Genomic DNA, 17,784 nt, shown 5'->3' with positions numbered 1-17,784 from the left:
ATTTATTCATTACCTGTGGGAGAACCAAAGTATTTAAAGCCACCAAATAGCTTGTAAATCAACACAACAGTTGTCCTGTCAACTTAGTGTGTTTCTCAGCTTAATGGTTAGCCAACTTAGTATGTTTCTCAGCTTAATGGTTATGTTGAACATTGAACAATGTAGGATATCATATATGACGTTGGTCCAGTTTCGTTGGAAATTGTTTATGTTTTTTTATACTGATTGAAATTACGACAAAATCACATAGTTTTTTGAACCGCATTTATTCTACAGTCATTTACAAAAACGAACGTTATAGTAACATTTATTAACCACAAGGTCTGTGAAACGCAACATTAAAGAAATACGCCGGAAGAATTGCAAGTCGATGAGAAATGTACGATGTTTGCGCTGCAGGGTATCAACGTTTTAACCGAAAGTTTATCCTGCATGCAAGATTATAAAACTACATTTTCGTCCCCGTAAATTCTTGTTTGATTTCGTCAGCTTCAAACGTGGTGTTATCGTTTCCGCTTGGTGCCTCGACCGAGCTAGAAATGATGCTTTCTTCGTCGTCTTTTGGTTTACAGCAACAGCGACATAGCAGATATTTGCTGAAGAATTTGTCGTATGGCTGCAGCGACCGCATCCATACAGGCAGGAATAACCAGTTGCGAAGAATCTCTGGCAACCACTGTGGTTTGTGTGTTTGCATGATATTGGTTATGACCACGAAAACAGCAATGACAGCGACCACTATCACCACCGACATCAAGGCCCAGAAATTAGCAAAGGACAAACCGAGGAGAATTGCTGGTATCAGGAAAAACACTGAGATCATATACAGCACTGCAAACCATCGATAATCTGCCGTTATATTCCCGAGTGCCTTCGCGCCACGTATGGGTACACGCCTCATTAGCGGTATAGGATACCACAGAAGGATTCCGCTAATATTGAAGAATAAGTGGACCAGCGCCAGCTGAAGCGAATACTCCAGCCTTTCTGGCTCGCTAGCCAGTGCGGTGAAAATGCCTGTCGTTGTCGTGCCGATGTTAGCACCCAGGGTGAGTGGGTACATACGTTCAACACTGATGACACCAATGCCGACCAACGGGGTAAGAATAGACGTGAAGACAGAGCTGCTCTGCACAACGAATGTCAAACCAGCACCAACCAGAATAGAAAGATAACCTGAGATTTAAAATAACATTGTATCAACAAAAATAGAAAGAGAGTGCAATTTAAAAGTCGTTTGTTCCCTTTATCTCTATTTAGTACAGTGAGGGAATACGGGACACTTTTTCATTCTATTTTATCGTCCAATTTGCAAGTAAACAAAGAACATTCACGAAATTATAAATTCGTTTCCTCACGTCTCCTATAGCCCGTTGCTAATTGTTAAAAACTCAATCAGGATATTTGGATATATGTGCTAAAGGTGTCCTATACTCCCCCCACTCTACTATATATTCCAGCTGCTGAAGTCGTTTAATTAGGTGGTAAAGAAATTTATTACTAACAAAAATCCAGTAGAAGATAGTACAAGAATTCGAAATCCTTAAAACAAAAGGAGTACCTGTAACCCAGCCAAATGGTCGCTTGAACTTCGTGTTAATAACTTTCTTGATAAGCCTTGAGGCTGGACCATGAAGCATCGAACTTAAAAGCTTCACCATGACGATAAGACAGGAGGAGAGAATGAATAGAGAAACGAAAAGAAGGATAACTCCTGCTTCTACATCAGAAAGTCCGGTGTTTGCAAAAAGGAAATCTTGAGGGGACTTGCCTGAAAAACGTATATAGGATTAAACAGAGGTATTTTGGATTTAACAAAGATAATTGTTTATACAGTTGAAGCAAGAAAATCAAGAATTGGAGTCTATTATAGAAACTGTGGACATATGAACAGAATTGTAAAAGTTGAATTCCAAATACTCAAATTTGTTAAACAAGTTGCTATATGTAATAATAATAAGCATATATGCAGCACCATTCCGTAAACCGTATGTGTTACCAGCATGTTTAGGGACCATTTGACATACATTTTCTGATTCCAACATAAACGGTTTCGATCATTGTCAAATTCATTGGTACAATGGTGGTTGAAGCATTCGGCCAAGTTGTAACACCGATTGGCACGCTTGTGTTTGTGAGTATCGTGCTGTTGATTTCTGCAGTTGTTTGATCGCACCATATCTGTGAACAAAATTATATTTTAAGACAGCGCAGCAGGTGGCGTTACTTGAACATATATAGTAGTGTGGGGCATATTGGAGAACTTTTTATCCTAATTTCTCGTCAAACTGGGTAAACCTAAAACATTTAAAGAGTTATACAACCGTTTCTTCACGACTCAAATGGACCATTGGCAATTGTTGAAAACACGGTCAGGATATTTGGATAATATGTGCTGAAGTGAATTAGCGACAAAATGACATTCGTTATAAAACACGCTATAAAAAAACAGCAAAAAAAACAACTTATTAAATGCGTAACACTTCGTATATACACAAAACTATTCTGTGAAAAAGATATAGAACGTAATGGTTTTCGTTACTAACCTTTATCATACTTGAATCTGGCTCCAGAGGAATTCCTTGTGCAGAGAGCGTGATGACAGATTTATTGATCTGAACAATCCCTTCCACAACTGGGTCCGTTATAATCTAAATAAGAAAAGATATATAATGTGTTGTTATATAATGTACTGCATACAGTTGCGCAGTCAGGGGAGTCTGGCAGTCGTGACGCATCTTGAAAAAAAATTGGCATTGTGGGGTAAGATGGGACACTGGTAGAACATCCAAATTCCCTGATAGTGTTTTAGACAATCAACAACTGTCTATGGGGGTCACGAGGAAACGGTTTCATAATTGTTCGAATGTTCTTTGTTTACTACCAAATGGGACGAGAAAATAAAATGAAAAGGTTTCCCATCTCTTCCCCACCCTACTATGTATTAAAAATAGAAAAAAAAACAACAAAAACTAAAAAAATATAAAAACTAAAAAACTAAAAAAATATATGTATACATTTTGAAACTTTCCTTGTGTTTTTTTTTCTGGAAACTTACTGTAAGCATGTCTGGGGCATCTGACCCCCCTTGAATGTGGAACGAATCAATAATAGCTTGCGTCGTAACTTCTAAGTACCCAGATACCACTTCCAGAGGCAAGAACACGAGAACAGACAGCAGGTTAAACATATCGTGAACAGTAGCGCCGGCAAATGCTCTAGAAACGAATAAACCAACATTATAGTGCTTGTATTAAAATAAAGGTTGCGAGGATTTAGGATTTTTGTTTAAACTGAACAATGTCACACTTACGTGGCCATCGCTTACCGTCTGAATTCATTTTTATCTATGGATTGAGAAAGTGCAACGATCGTGTTCGTCACGGAAGTCCCAATATTTGTTCCCATGATGATAGGAATTGCTATGTGAACTTGAAGAACTGGAGACAGATAATAATATCACTGTCACCAACTCAAAAGGATATACACAGCATTTTTTGTTCGGAAATGCGGGAAAATATCCGCATAGAAAAACCTAAACACTAAAACCAAAAAAGTGCGCAGTAATTTTGAGATGTGCTTTAATGGGAAAAAAATACTTCTTGTTGCACTGATTACTTATAAGCTATCGGTACAGTACTTACTTCCGGCAGCAACCATAGTTATGACAATGGAAGTTGAAGTTGATGAGCTCTGAACCAGCACTGTGACCAGAATCCCAACAATTAAACCAGAAAGTGGGTTTGCGAGAAATGAGTCGTTTGAAAAGATTTCGCCCGCAGTTTTACCAGCTGCAATTTTTTATATGTACAAAATTGCGTTAGTTGATGGAATTTTTGGAGGTTAGGTAACGCAGTATTATGCGTCTCAGAAAAAAGGTAGAGTGTTAGGTTTAAAGGACCACACCAACGAATAAGAAAAAAGGACACACCAACGAAAAAAACACACATACGAAAAAGTTCGTATATAAGTAGATATGCTCAAATGTAATCTAAAGGTCTCACGAATATTTCCATAAACGCAGCTAACGGAAAATCAGCACTTTTAAGTGCTTTAAAAAAAAAATTAACATGAATACCGTTTTTTTAGTAATACTATTTAGAAGGGTAGGGGAAGATAGGACACTTTATTCATTCTATTTTCTTATCTTTTTTTGGTATTAAACAAAGAAAATTTAAATAGTTATAAAACCGTATCTGCACGACTCCAATGAACCGTTGGTAATTGTTTAAAACAGGATCAGGGTTTTTGGATATTATGTGCAGAAATTGTCCCATCCACCCCCACCCCACTATATATATACTTATATACTTACCAAGAATTTCGAAAGAATCTCCCAGCATGCTGATGGAGCAAATGAAGATGTACAAGCAACCAAGAGCAAGAATAATCTTAACAGTTGTCACTACGACAGTTTTCAGCTTTTCGTTCGTTGTTTTATCACTCCATTTCACATAGTTTTCTAATGGATGCAAAAATTTCACGTTTTATTTAACGTTAATACCTTAGCCTAAGTTTTCATTGCAAAAAGAATATGATTTTTATATATATATTGTTAGATTTTTTAATAAAGATTAACTAACAAAAAAAGAAAATTAACAAAACTTTGTTAAAATAACAACAATTTTCATTTTCATTTTTTTAGAAAAATGGTATTCTTATATTTTTCAATGAAAATACACAATTAAATGTTTTTAAATAAAAAAAAAACAAATAATTTCTTATGATTGAAATTTTTTAAACTCAAGTTCTGCATGCTTACCGTCATCTTCCCATGTAACAGCGAAATTGTCAACTTTTTGATCGGAATCTTCGATTTTTACTGTCGAATCCAATGAATCTGTGTAACAAGACGCAGATTAATTATAGTGCGAAGCAATTTTATTTTGATTGCGAAATTGAATATTTTTTAAAATGCGGACACAGTGTAAAACAGTATATAGTAGAGTGGGGACGAAAGATTGGACACCTTTTCATTCTATTTTCTCCTCTTCGATATTTGGATATTATATGCTAAAGGTGTCCCGTCTCCCCCTTTATTTAAAATGCTTTTTTTTTGTTAAACGGTAGATTAATTTCGGAAAAACACATCAAAAATCGCTAAATATTGTTAGATATAGTCTATTAGTATTGATAGAAAATACATCAAAAATCGCTAAATATCGTTAGATATATAGTCTACTTTTTTATACCATCATCCACGATTTTTACATCAGCGGTTTTAGTGTTCTCTGCCTTCATTTTCTTTTAGTCTCAATTCGCAACGCAGAAAACTTCCCTTGACTAGCGTGGGTGCTTATGCTTCTGCGCCGGTTATTTGTGTCGGTGGTACTTATATATTAACGTCGTTATAGCGCCGTCAGACCTGTAAAACATGCGCTGAAGACGTGATTATATAAGTAAACAAATGCTAAGCGCCGCATGTTGCGTAACAACTTAACGGTCTTTTGTTTTAAAAATTATTCACCAAAGTTCCCCACAAACCTAAAGACTTGATAAGCGTTACGAGATATATATATGTAAGTACACTTGTATTACAACTTGTAATGCCCCGCTACGAGAGGATAAATAAATGACACTCACCATTTATACGTATATATATACAGTGTGAAAAAATAGAAACATTTCTGTTTTACCCAGTGATATATTCTGTTTTGAACATTAAATTATGGCTAAATGAATTGTGGGTAAAAGCCGCCATTTTGTGCGTGCAGCATCGAGTTGTAAATGCACAATTTGTTTTTGAGTACTTGCTGACGGACTTGAAGGTCGGTGACACAGCGCCAACCGCAACCGCGATTGGGTCCATAAAGGTCTATAAATGCCCGTCCCTACAAGGTGCTAAACCAAATATTGAACTGTGGCTTTCAGAATAAATTTATTAAAAGGACTTTAACAATAGTGATGTTTTTGGCAGGGCTGCAAACAGCAGGTGCGACATTTAAATCATATTTTTGACATGACCGTAAATCAATATACACATATCGCGTGTGTAAGTGCAGTTTTGCAGTTTAGGCAGACATAAATGTCACTCTAATAAATCCCGCAAATTAAACATCATGCGTAGCCCCTGCTTGTTACTATACTATTTAGGTTAGGGGTTTAGTTTTAAGGCTTAAATGGTAATATAAAGTATATAGTAGGGTAGGGGAAGATGGGACACCTTTTTGTGCTATATCCGTCGCATTTGGTATATTAAACAAAGAACATTCGAAGATTTTAAAAACCGTATCCTCACGACTTTCATAGACCGTTGTTAATTGTTTAAAATACGATCAGGATTTTTGGATTTTATGTGGTAATGGTGTCCCATCCTACCCCACAGTACTATACAGCACATTAGTGGAAAACGGAACACGTTTAAAACATAATTTCTAAATATCCTGGTGGTGTTTTAAATAATTAACAACAGTATATGGTAGTCGTGAAGAAAAGACCTTATAATTTTAAAATATTCTCTGTTTTACTAGCAATTTGGACGGTACTAGAATAAAAATGTGTCCCGTCTTTCCCCACCCGACTATCCAAATTTATCCAAAATATCCTCAAAGAGATTGTTACTATACTAACAGTAACTACAATCAAATTTACAATATATTATTACTCGTAAATACATTTGCTCGGAAGAAAACGTTGCACATTTTAAAATAAGCTTTATTGTAAACCCCAGTGTCATAAATCCTCGTTAACGTAAAAGTTCTACTTGTTTACCGAAACTTACAGTTGAAGGTGCTTTTAACTGTTGCTATTTTATATAGGGTTTAACGTCCCAGTGTGCATTAAGGCCAAAGTCGCAAATGCCACAGCGTATGATTTTGTGATTTAGATATCAACGACCCATAGTTTATAACTGTCAGGTATTCCGTCAACAACTACGCATTTTTTACATTTCACGAGGACATTGACTTTTCGTTTACCGCCATCCATGCCGCAGGGGTAAATTCCGTGTTGACGAGACGCTCAAATGTAAGTGCTCATGGCACACATCATTTTGCTTTTTGCTCTCGGTTGCAGATTTTTATGCTCCTCTTTTTTATGACTCTTACAATCGACCTTGAGCGGTTGATGGCACCATTTAATTTACTATGCGTTTAGGTTTCTCAAATACACATGTGTAACTAATTGAAACAACATAATTTTCGCTTTTGTTGTTATTGTTGTTTTTTTACGTGTGCTTAAATTTAAATGCGGTAAAATTCTGGATACTAAAAGCAAATTCAAATTTATAAACTCGTTAAAGCTAAAATATCTATTGAAAGGTTGCATACCGCGCACAGTACAGACGAAAGACTTTGGCCGGTGGTAAAAATTCCGCTGCCCACGGTTCGCCCATTTACAAAGCACGCCTCTGTAGCAGAGCGAACCAGCAACTGCAGACTCTAAATCAGTTCAACTACTAAACTGGATAGAGGTAAACACAGCGAATATTTATCGTTCATTAGCCTGAGACTTCGTTGTATTTACGGCAGATTTTTGCAACCTTGCACATCTGGAATGGCCCGGGTTTGAGGTGTAAGAGATATGTAATAACTAACAGAACAATCAAATAAACACCATCACCCAAAACGGTAGAAGTGAGGCAACTCGTATACAAATCAAGCATAAGTGTGGAATCTTGCGTAGTGCAAATGTAGAAACTATTTTATAAAAGCCCTACCGAAATAAAGACAGCTGTAAATTCTCATGTTGCAACGCGGGATAAATGAGCGACAATAATTTTCATTCATACACTCTCTTTCTCAGCAGAGAGTTTTGAGAGTTAACAAGTAGTGAATATGGACATACAGCTTGTTCGTATAAAAGTCTCCCCTCCAGCCAACGACCCGCGTCTTTGTAAGTTAAACACGTGTTAATTACCGGTAATATCACTGTTTGCTTTGACGTAGAAGCAGAGGGGTGGGCTATGGGCTTGGTCCAAAAGGACCCGGCCCGTACATGCTCGTAAAGTTTAATCGCTCATGTATGGGACCACGCGTGATCGGATGATGTCTGTTTAAAAAAGAATTTGTAAAATGCAGCTCTAGTCGTGCAAGATAGTATTTAGTAAAGGAACTAACGTATGACAGTGCCATTTATGCAATCTTATTGTTTTCACTTTTACCGAATAAATAATCTTTTTCTAGCACTTCCGGAAGCCAAAATTCCAAATAAAAAACATTGGGGTAAAAATCATACTTTATTAGCGCCGTGGTACAGTGGCTAGCGCATCTGTCTCTAGTCCAGAGGTTACCTGTTCAAGGCTTGTTGGTGCTGCCATTGTGGGTGAATGTGTCTCTGGGCAAACACTAAACGGCAATTATTTCAGCTTAAATTGTCACCAATACAATAAAACAGAATAATTAAAAAACCAACAACAAAATAGTAACCCACAAAGGGGCACGAGGTGTATGAAACAAAACACATGTGTTATAATGACTGTTACTGCCCCGCCACTCGAGCATTTCCAAAAACATTGCTTTAGAGCGACTCCTGGTGACGTGTATAAATTTAAAAAATGACCAAATGGAGGGCCAGCTGGCGATTTGTCTACTCGTCTGAATAGTTGTAAAGGGTTACTATATATAATTAACAGTTTTATAGCCGTCGAGTTTTCTTCTTTTGAAAAAATATTAAAAAACAAACAATTGAGCTACCCAAAGTTAGCAGAGATGCGGTACCCAGTCCCGTGACGACTACGTGGGTCAAATTGTTTCTGTGGGAATTTCCCTTTTAAGTTGAAGTTGCTACGTATTCGCTTCGCTTGTATTGAGTTTTTAAAGTCGTGGGTTGTCTAAGAACGTCATGAGCGCGTCGTTTGGTACACGCAACATGCCTGTTACAGTTAGTAAAGTGTAACCCCATTAAATACTCATATTTTGACAACCCGATGTGTCATTCGATACACCGAACGCAATAGTTAATAAAGTGTATTCTTATTAAAAACTCATGTTTGATACCTCGACGCAGGAAGGTGGGCAGTTTTTCCAGATATTAAAACAATATCGGTTTATTTATATTTTGCGGACCGTAAACAGTAGCTTTGGTTAAGAATCCTTGTAGTGTGGATTTAGAATTCTTAAGTTATAAAAGTTCCAGGCACTGCTGGCACTGGCAAAGAATCGGTACTTTTAAGATTAGGCTGGTGGAAACTGGAAGGTATTAGAGTACTAGGGGATTGTATTTGATAGTCAATGCTTAATAGTTAGGGGTTGGTGGTTTTACTGTTTAAGATAGATAGGTATTAGAAGATTGTTACGATTTTTGTGTTGGTTATTACGGTTTTTTTAGAGGTCCAATAACATAAGAAAAGGATTTTACTAGTATCAAATTATGAAGGAATAAAAGAATGCAACTTACTATATCCTCTGGTGGGCGGAAAACGACGGTCGTTATAACACGGCCCACAGGTGTTCTGTTTCATACACCTTGTGCCAGCTTATGAGTTATGAGTTACCAAGTATGTTACTTTGTGGTAATTTCGTAACTTTATTTTAACAGGAATCGTGGATCTAAGGATTACTTGATGTTAATTTTGGTGTGGGCAGTTTAATGAGTTACATCAGTGCTTTCCTGGTTGAAAAAATGCGAAGTCGAATATGTAGGGGTGTCAGCCTTCTAAGTTTAGCAATGGTTTTTATCCTGTTTTGCTTGCAATCTCATTATTATGAGGCAACAAAGACTAATATCAAAGCGATCTGGAAAAGCAGGGCAGGTGAGACTTGTGTTTTGCACTTGAATTTCATATTTGCATGTCTTGTGCAATTATTGTACATTGATTGTGTTTTTCTCACATATGTCATCCATTGTTTGTTTGTTGTTTGTATTTGTTGCCACTTAAATTGGGAGTGGACCCTTTAATTAGTGCATGACCGCTATGTCTGCTATGTCCACAATATTCACTACATAGTGGACATAGTAGACATAGTGGACATAGTGAACACAGTGGACATAGTGGAGATAGCTGACATAGCGATCATAGCGGACATAGCGATCATAGCGGATGTAGCGGACATAGTGAACCGAATATTGTCTGTGGACATAGTTGACATGCACTAATTAAAGGGACGCTTAAATTTTCTTTTATTTTTTGTATGCAAGAAGACAGAAATGATGCTAAATTCACAAAGTATGCCAATAGCTTTGTTATTTTGGTAAATATTTGAGAGTACAACTGTCAACATGGGGATAAACATAACTAGCTTCTGAGTTGCAAAGTATGCAGCTTTAGATTTTTTCATTCTTTGATGCAATGTATGGCTTACAACTTAAAAAGCTCGAAAGGGTACATTGGGTTGAAGCTATTACTTTTTTCTGTCTTGACAAAGGACGCATACACCACAATAGTAGCAGCAATGACCCCTGAACTTGTAACCTCTGGGTTATAGTTGGAGTCAGGCGCGCTAACAACTGTGCCACAAGCCATAGCCGCCTAACATTGGTATATTGGTATGCAAGGAATACGTATATAGTATACCCTGAAAATAAATTAGAGCACCCATAAGTAGTAAGTACCCAGATTAAACGTATAATCAATTGAATAGCCTATCTTACGAACATGTCTTAAAACAAACATTATAGGGGGTGATAGTGTAACGATCAGTACGGTATTTCCCAAATAAAAACTGATATTGTGACAAGCAAAAAAAATCATGCTTTTGTCGGCGTAAACTTCTATTCTTTAAAAATTATGGGTACCTTGACATTTTAAAAGTTAGTCGCCTATGGCCACAGCGCTTGTCAAATGTTTACCCCTATGTTAAAGAGAATATGTTTGGCATGTATTTTAGGTTTTTACCCTCTGCTACAAATATTTAGATAAAAGCCTACGGTTTTATGTGGTTACAGTCAGTTGGTGAATTTAAACTAAAAACTATTAATAAGGTATTATTTTTACTCATAGTTACTACTGACAAATTTTATTAAATTTGTGTAGACGGCATTAGCATTTAATATATCCAGTAATATTCATGTAGACTAACAAAAAAGAATATGATATTGGAGTAATGGAGTTTTACGCTATATATGTCAATAATACATCTTAACAAAACTATTTTCTGGTATTACCCATTACCCCTATGAGATTGAGATAGTATAACCATAAATTTCATTTAAAATCTACAAATTAAAGCTTTAATTAAACAAAATGAATTCATTTCAAATCCATCAGCCAACATCCTGTCAATGTCCAATGGGTCTGTCGCAATGAATTCTGGATCTCATATTGAAATTTATCCATATCCGAAACCTGAAGATGTTAAAAATGTGAAGACAGAAGATATGGCCTTAAAAACAACAACAATGTCTACAACAACCACAACAACAACAACAACAACAGCAACAACAACAACAACAACAACAACCAATACTGCCCCACCAACTCAGCAAAGTACTACACAAGATCCAAGTGGGTGATACTGATACCAGGGGCGTATACAAGGGGGGGAAATGGGGTTAAGGGGGTCTGAATCCCCCTTTCCTACGCGTTTCTATTATTCTTACGCAATTCTATTATGTGCATTATTATTTATGTCAGTCAAGGTACGTTTTAATTGAACACGTTTTGTTTTATACGCACCCATTTTCTAGGCAAAAACTTGCGGACCCCCCTTTTTAAATTCCTAGATACGCCCCTGACTGATACTATTCTATCAGGGTGAGATTCCGTAGCGTGGCACTCCATGGGTCCTAGGATTTAGGCTAGGATTGACCCATTACCCCAACACCCAGGGTGCTATGGCATAGACTTCCCCAGGTTTTGTTTTGAACCCTGCCGCTTCCCGAAGTTGGGCAAAAAGGGCAAAAAATTGGCCTTTTAGCCTGTCTGGGTGTTCCCTATACTCAATAGCTTCAATTGAACTAGCTTGCCTGGTTATGCATTAATCTTTTTCAAGCATTTAATATTTCTATTTTTATTTTTAGAATATATAGTTTTACATTTAGAAAACATACTAAAAGAAACAATACTAATAAAATAACCTGGGCTATTGATTTATTTATAAGTTTCAAACTAACCCATAACATACACAATAACACAATATTAAATTAATATTGATTCAGTTGGGTTAATATGATCTACTGTAATTAACTTAATAGCATGGTTTGTTTATTTAATTTGCTTGGTATGTCGTCTTGCTTTTTAAGTGAATGAACATACTTTTGCACACACTGAATTAATGCATGTTTAGTTTTGGTTTAAGAAATTTCTAAACTATAAAAATTTATTGATCTTGATTTTACGGTCACAATTTGGTTTGTAATTTGTTTATAGTACAAAATTATGATTCTAATAATTTACTCATATTCTTGCAAAACACAAATTAGAAATCACTCTTATTTAATAACTTTATTAAAACTTTACGCTGAATGGTTAGTGGCTTGAGTCATTTTTTGCAGTTTTCTACAATATTTAAATAATGGCACACATTTTTTTCTTAGGCTTGAAAAAACCTGTTATTTTGGATTGGGTGTCCACATATCACAAGCGAAACTGGCATCTTCCTGCAACGAAGGCTTGTGGAGGTGGATGTGAACTAACAACTGACCATAACAGATTGGATGAAAGTGACGCCGTCATATTTTACATGAAAGGAACTGATGCTAAAAATAAACCAGATCCAACTAAAAGGTAAGGCGTGACTCTCTCTGTATGTATCTAATAAAAGGCAGGCTTTTGTATTTGTAAATAGATTGTTTCATAGTAAATTGTTTCATAATATATAATTTTACAGCTGAATCAGATTTTGCCTATGAAACAATTTATAAATTAAAAAATTAAAGTTTCACAAGTCGTATTGTTTAAAATGTAACAAAAAGTGATGCAGTAAGGAAAAAAAAAATAATTTACAAAAAAAATATTTTTTTAAAATGGGGTTTGCCCTCAACCCCCTGGCTGTGCCACTAGTTACAAAAATTGTGAATAAAAGTTGAAACCCATTTTTCATTTACAGAAAGCCCCACCAAGTGTTTGCATGGTGGTGCCATGAGAGTCCGTCTACTGTAAGACATTACTGGCACAAGGCTTTAACTGAACACAACAATTTCTTCAACGTCACGATGCATTTTCGTTCCGATTCTGACATAATTTCTGCCATGATTCCGCACACAGCACTGGACTGGTATCTCCACAGAGTAGGAAGGTAAATAAGTAGGTACAAATATATTTTGGGCCAAATCTGGCCCGAGTCCAAGGTCAGGGCGAACAATTATTACAGGGCGAAACAAAATTATTTTAAAACTATTTTATTAGATTTCGCCTTAAAAAAAAGTTTTTTTTTAAGGAGAAACATTTTTTATTAGCGCACTAAGTACTATACCATCAGAATTGCCATATAGACAGTAAACCTGCACTTGTGCCTGTGAGAAGTGGTGCTTATTTAAGTTGTTCAATGGAGAATGGGTTTGGTGCTGATACTTAGTCTGAATTGACTGAATAGATAGGCTATTCCCTGTATCGAATTGCATTAATTGTTGGAAAATGCCTCATTCAATTTTATTTTGACCTTTCAGATAAGTTTAGTTGCAAAAATCTTCCTATTGAGCAAACTTAAACTACTAATTAAGTCTTTTATCATATTCCTAATGCTATTGGTCAGTTTCAATTATGGGTTATCTAAATTGGCAGTTATAAACATAGTGACAATAAATGTAGGTTACCTAGAACTACTGTAACTTGCTTTATCCCTCTGTGACTGGAAACGAGTCATAAAACACTAGTGTTTTATACACCTCATGCCAACTTACGAGTTACCAAGCATGTAACTTATATGTTTTGTAAACACAGAGGCAAAGATTCATTTGTTGCTGAACTTCCAAGAGTTACAGATGACGCACAATTTGAAAACATGTTTCAAGAACTTTTAAAGGTAACGTAAATAAAGTTTATCTTTTCTTAGATATAGCTGATAAAACAAACAGTTATTTTAGATCTATTTTTAAAGCTAAACAGAAATTTCTCCGCATGTGTGTAGGGTTCCACCGATACATGATGTTCTACTTGGTAAAAATGGGTAGGCCTGTTTTTATTTACACTTTTTTTACTCAAAATTTGCTCTTAAATGAGTTTTCGCTTAAATTAGTTTTTACTAACTGGATCAGTTGCCCTAACAGTACTGTTATATGTATAATTTTTTTTTATATCTTTAAGTTTTTTTAGTGATGATAGCTAATACTGGTGAAATTTAAGTTTTCGCTTAGTTGGATTTTCAGTAACTTATTTAGTTAGTTGCCCTAACAGTACAGTTACATATTGTTTGTATTTATATTTTCTTATGTTTTTTTTTCCATTGCTGCTAAGCTGATAGCTTGGATTGAAATTTGTTGACTTTTATTACAAGTCCTTTTATACTGATTTTACTGCTTAATAAATATTTGTGTTTGTTGAGTAAAGTCTACAATATAAAACTGCCATTCTGGAGAACTATATACAGCAAGGCAGGGAAAGATGGGACAACTTTTCTCCCTTTTTCTCGTTCCTTTTAGTATTAAACTAAGAACATTCAATGAATTATAAATTCGTATCCTTAGGACTCCCATAGACCGTTGTTAAATTGCTCAGGGCGTTTGGATATTATGTGCTAAAATTTTGGGCCAAAAAATTGAAATTGTATGTTCTATTAATTCAATAAATCTGGACACCTTTTAAATTTGTCTTCAGTTCCCTTTTTACTAGCTAACACTTTCTTTGTAAAACATTTTTCCGTCGTGAGATTTTCTGTTATTTAAATTAGTATGTCATGAAAGCTGGCTTAAGTTGTTTTACACAACTTTGACACATGCCGTTTTTCATTTAGCGCTACGTAACGGAAATGTGTATAAACTTTTTGAGGGGTGTTCTAACACCAAACCTATAGATTTACCACTGGTTGTATGTAGTACCTAAAATGATGATAAGTTTTAGTAAAGTTCAGTTAAATGTATCTTTATCCTGGTGGGAAAACGACAGTTGTTATAACACGAGTGTTCTGTTTCATACACATCATGCTACCTTACAAGTTACCATGTTTTTTACTTTGTGGGTGATTAATATGATCAAATTTTTCTTTTTAACAATGGAAATTTATGTAATCGCAACATTTTAAAATTCATCTTCAAAGTTGTATTAAAAATGAGATATATAATTAAAATATTTTCTAAATTCATTTTTAAAGTTGTTTTGTGGCAGGTAAAAAAGCTTGGATCTGCTTGGGTTGCCAGCGACTGTGCTATTGTAAAACATGCTAGAGAACGACATGAGTTCGTTAAGAGGATCAAAAATGAAGGAAAATACCCAGTGGAGATGTATGGGAAGTGTGGCGACAAGGAACTGCCACTCAGCAACACTAAGTTCTTTGATTTTCTGCGAACTTTTAAGTAAGATAACATATGTAAGAGGTATCATACATGGTAACCGCTAACCGGTAAATAATATCCATGATTCCTGTTAAAAAGTAACAAAATAACCCACAAAGTAACATGCTTGGTAACTCGTAAGTTGGCACAAGGTGTATGAAACAGAACACTTTCGGGCCGTGTTATAACGACTGTTGTTTTCCGGCCAAGAGAAGATTAGTAAGTTACATTCATTCAATCAATTTAATAAGATGAGAAAAATAAACATTTTAAATTAAAAATCATGCAATAGCAATTTTTCTCCATGCCAGCCTTGAAAATTAGGGATATGCAAAATTAATGTAAGTGTGCTGTATTATGTGGTTTCATTTCCCATTTATTACCAGCAGCTTATCAATAATGTACATGGGTACATGTGACGTAGGGTTGTAGCCAGGGGCGTGTACAAGGGGTGGGGGTCAGGGGGTGTCAAGACTTTCGTTTTCCAGCTACACAAGGATAAAGTAATTTACTTACATTCATTAATTTATTCACATACCCTGGGTTTGGTGCTAAATGCTGCTGTTATTGCGGGTGCTTGTGTTGTCCAAATTGTTGGCCATTCCAAAATTAAACATAACTCAAAATCCGGCATGTTATATGAGGTGATGAAATAGGGTGCTCATGTTATAATAACTTTATTCTCGCCACGCAAAAATAAAGAAAATATAAAAAATATAATTTACACTCATATTTATGATTGTATTTTTCAGGTTTTACTTTGCTTTTGAAAACACTCTTGATTGTAAAGACTACCTCACTGAAAAATTCTGGTATAACGGTTTATACGCTGGACTTGTACCTGTTGTATGGGGCACCAGTAAAGAAACTGCAGAGCGAATAGCTCCACCTGGCTCCTACATACATGCAGCAGATTTTGGAAATGATCCTGTAAGGTTGGCTGACCATTTGAGGATGCTCGAAAGCAATGACACTGCTTATAAGGAGTATTTTCAGTACGTATGTGTGTGTAACTTTATCGGGGCAAAATAATGTACTTTGCTAGCTTATGGGTTACCACATATGTAACTTTATGTGTAGTTTTAATTTGTTTTTAAATTTTTAATATTGTATGACTGACAATTTAGACAACCCATTAGTGACCACTGGGTTGAAGGAATTGCTGTTAGGTGTAAGTGTCTTGCGCAAAGATACATACACCAACAATGGTAGCAGCGACAAGCCTTCAACCCCTATGCTTTGGGTTAGAGACAGGCGTGCTAACCAACTGTGCCACGGCGCCAGTCAGTAAATCTATCTCTCTACTGCAGGTGGTGGAAGCAGCCAGGTTTTTACCCTGTTTACAAAATTAGGGAACCCGAAAATCCTGAAGATCTTGTACAGGATGACATGTTTGATTACGAAGTAAATGGTTATTGCCATATGTGCAAACTCATTCGTCAAGGCTGGAATAAAAACCACAGTCAGACAGTTCCGAATTTAAATCAGAATTTTTTTGGGCCAGAATCCTCAACGTGTCTTGCATAAGTTTTTCATACTGTTTGATCTGTATGCGCTCAAATTTTACTGTTTTGTTATACAGTTTCTTCTATATAGTTTTTTTTGTAGGGGAGTCACTTCTGTATAGATATAGAAAGTATATTAGCCCATACTTTCTGTGTTAGAACGTCCCCTTTGATTATGCACTTTTACTTGTCTAGATTAATGATTCATTTTAGTCTAGCTTCTATATTTTTGAATATTCCTTTTTTTCTGATCGTAAACCTACTGATTATTTACTATAAATTGAACCTATTGTGCGGTCAAATACTGGAAAAGCATTTTTTTCCGAATCTGATCTTCTTGATTTATTTTATACCTTTTACACTTTAAGCATAACAGTTCAAACCAGGGATCCTTAAACTATTTATGAATACAGCATTCTTCCGTATTCTAAATAAGTTTGCATTGTAGAATTTTTTTTAATTGTAACATTTACCAGTTTAACTCAACATATGCCAAAACTTGGTAAATAAATTATATTGTTAATTAGTTTGTGGCACACTCCGTCTGTTTCACAACACAACAATTTTTGAACTATACTGTGTGTTGTATAAGATTTTGCATATTGCTTAGTACTTCGTATATTCTGTATGTTGCTTATGTTCTATAATTTGCTTAAAGTTTAATATTTTGTTTGAAATATGGTTTGTTTTTGCGAGGTAATGGAACACAAGTACTTCGTATTATTTGTTGAAACAAAAATTATAGTAAAATTTTTATTCCAACAGTTGTCCAAAATTGAATTTGAAATTTGGTACTTTTAGGTATATCTGCACTATATACAAGCAGCCTATATTTGTGCGTATTACTTATTACGTATTTTATCTGAACAGTTTTGGAGCCACTTTCTGGCACGTATCGAGAAATATGTGGCTGTTTATTAGCGCTATGCTCTCTTGCCAAGCAGCATGTCTGAGATTTCCATGAGAACATGTG

At 35.6% G+C, this 17,784-nt stretch overlaps 2 protein-coding genes across 4 annotated transcripts; one reads left to right on the top strand and one right to left on the bottom strand.

The window, feature by feature from the left end:
- Window positions 1–209: 209 nt before the first annotated feature.
- LOC149729808 (sodium-dependent phosphate transport protein 2B-like) lies at window positions 210–5,311 on the bottom strand. The gene is made up of 10 exons (XM_089887343.1): window positions 5,193–5,311; window positions 4,763–4,840; window positions 4,316–4,462; window positions 3,645–3,791; window positions 3,329–3,440; window positions 3,059–3,218; window positions 2,547–2,651; window positions 2,028–2,181; window positions 1,562–1,771; window positions 210–1,176 (listed from the first exon to the last, which is right to left on the bottom strand). The coding sequence occupies exons 1-10, from the start codon at window positions 5,239–5,241 to the stop codon at window positions 449–451; spliced, it is 1,890 nt and encodes a 629-aa protein (XP_089743469.1). The 5' UTR covers window positions 5,242–5,311; the 3' UTR covers window positions 210–448.
- A 4,166-nt stretch (window positions 5,312–9,477) lies between these two features.
- LOC149729807 (4-galactosyl-N-acetylglucosaminide 3-alpha-L-fucosyltransferase FUT6-like) lies at window positions 9,478–17,573 on the top strand. 3 transcript variants are annotated; one of them, XM_089887135.1, is made up of 8 exons: window positions 9,478–9,691; window positions 11,147–11,365; window positions 12,415–12,604; window positions 12,927–13,115; window positions 13,760–13,841; window positions 15,140–15,327; window positions 16,059–16,301; window positions 16,617–17,573. In XM_089887135.1, exons 1-8 carry the CDS (start codon window positions 9,529–9,531, stop codon window positions 16,831–16,833), a joined length of 1,491 nt encoding a protein of 496 aa, XP_089743261.1. In that variant the 5' UTR covers window positions 9,478–9,528; the 3' UTR covers window positions 16,834–17,573. The 3 variants fall into 3 exon arrangements, with proteins under 3 accessions (XP_089743261.1, XP_089743260.1, XP_089743262.1); XM_089887134.1 differs by having other exon boundaries at window positions 11,147–11,383; XM_089887136.1 differs by lacking the exon at window positions 11,147–11,365.
- Window positions 17,574–17,784: the final 211 nt, after the last annotated feature.

This window comes from Ciona robusta, chromosome 10, assembly GCF_009617815.1.
Source record: "Ciona robusta chromosome 10, ASM961781v2".
Classification (NCBI taxonomy): domain Eukaryota; kingdom Metazoa; phylum Chordata; class Ascidiacea; order Phlebobranchia; family Cionidae; genus Ciona; species Ciona robusta.
This window is presented reverse-complemented; position numbering and strand designations above follow the sequence as displayed.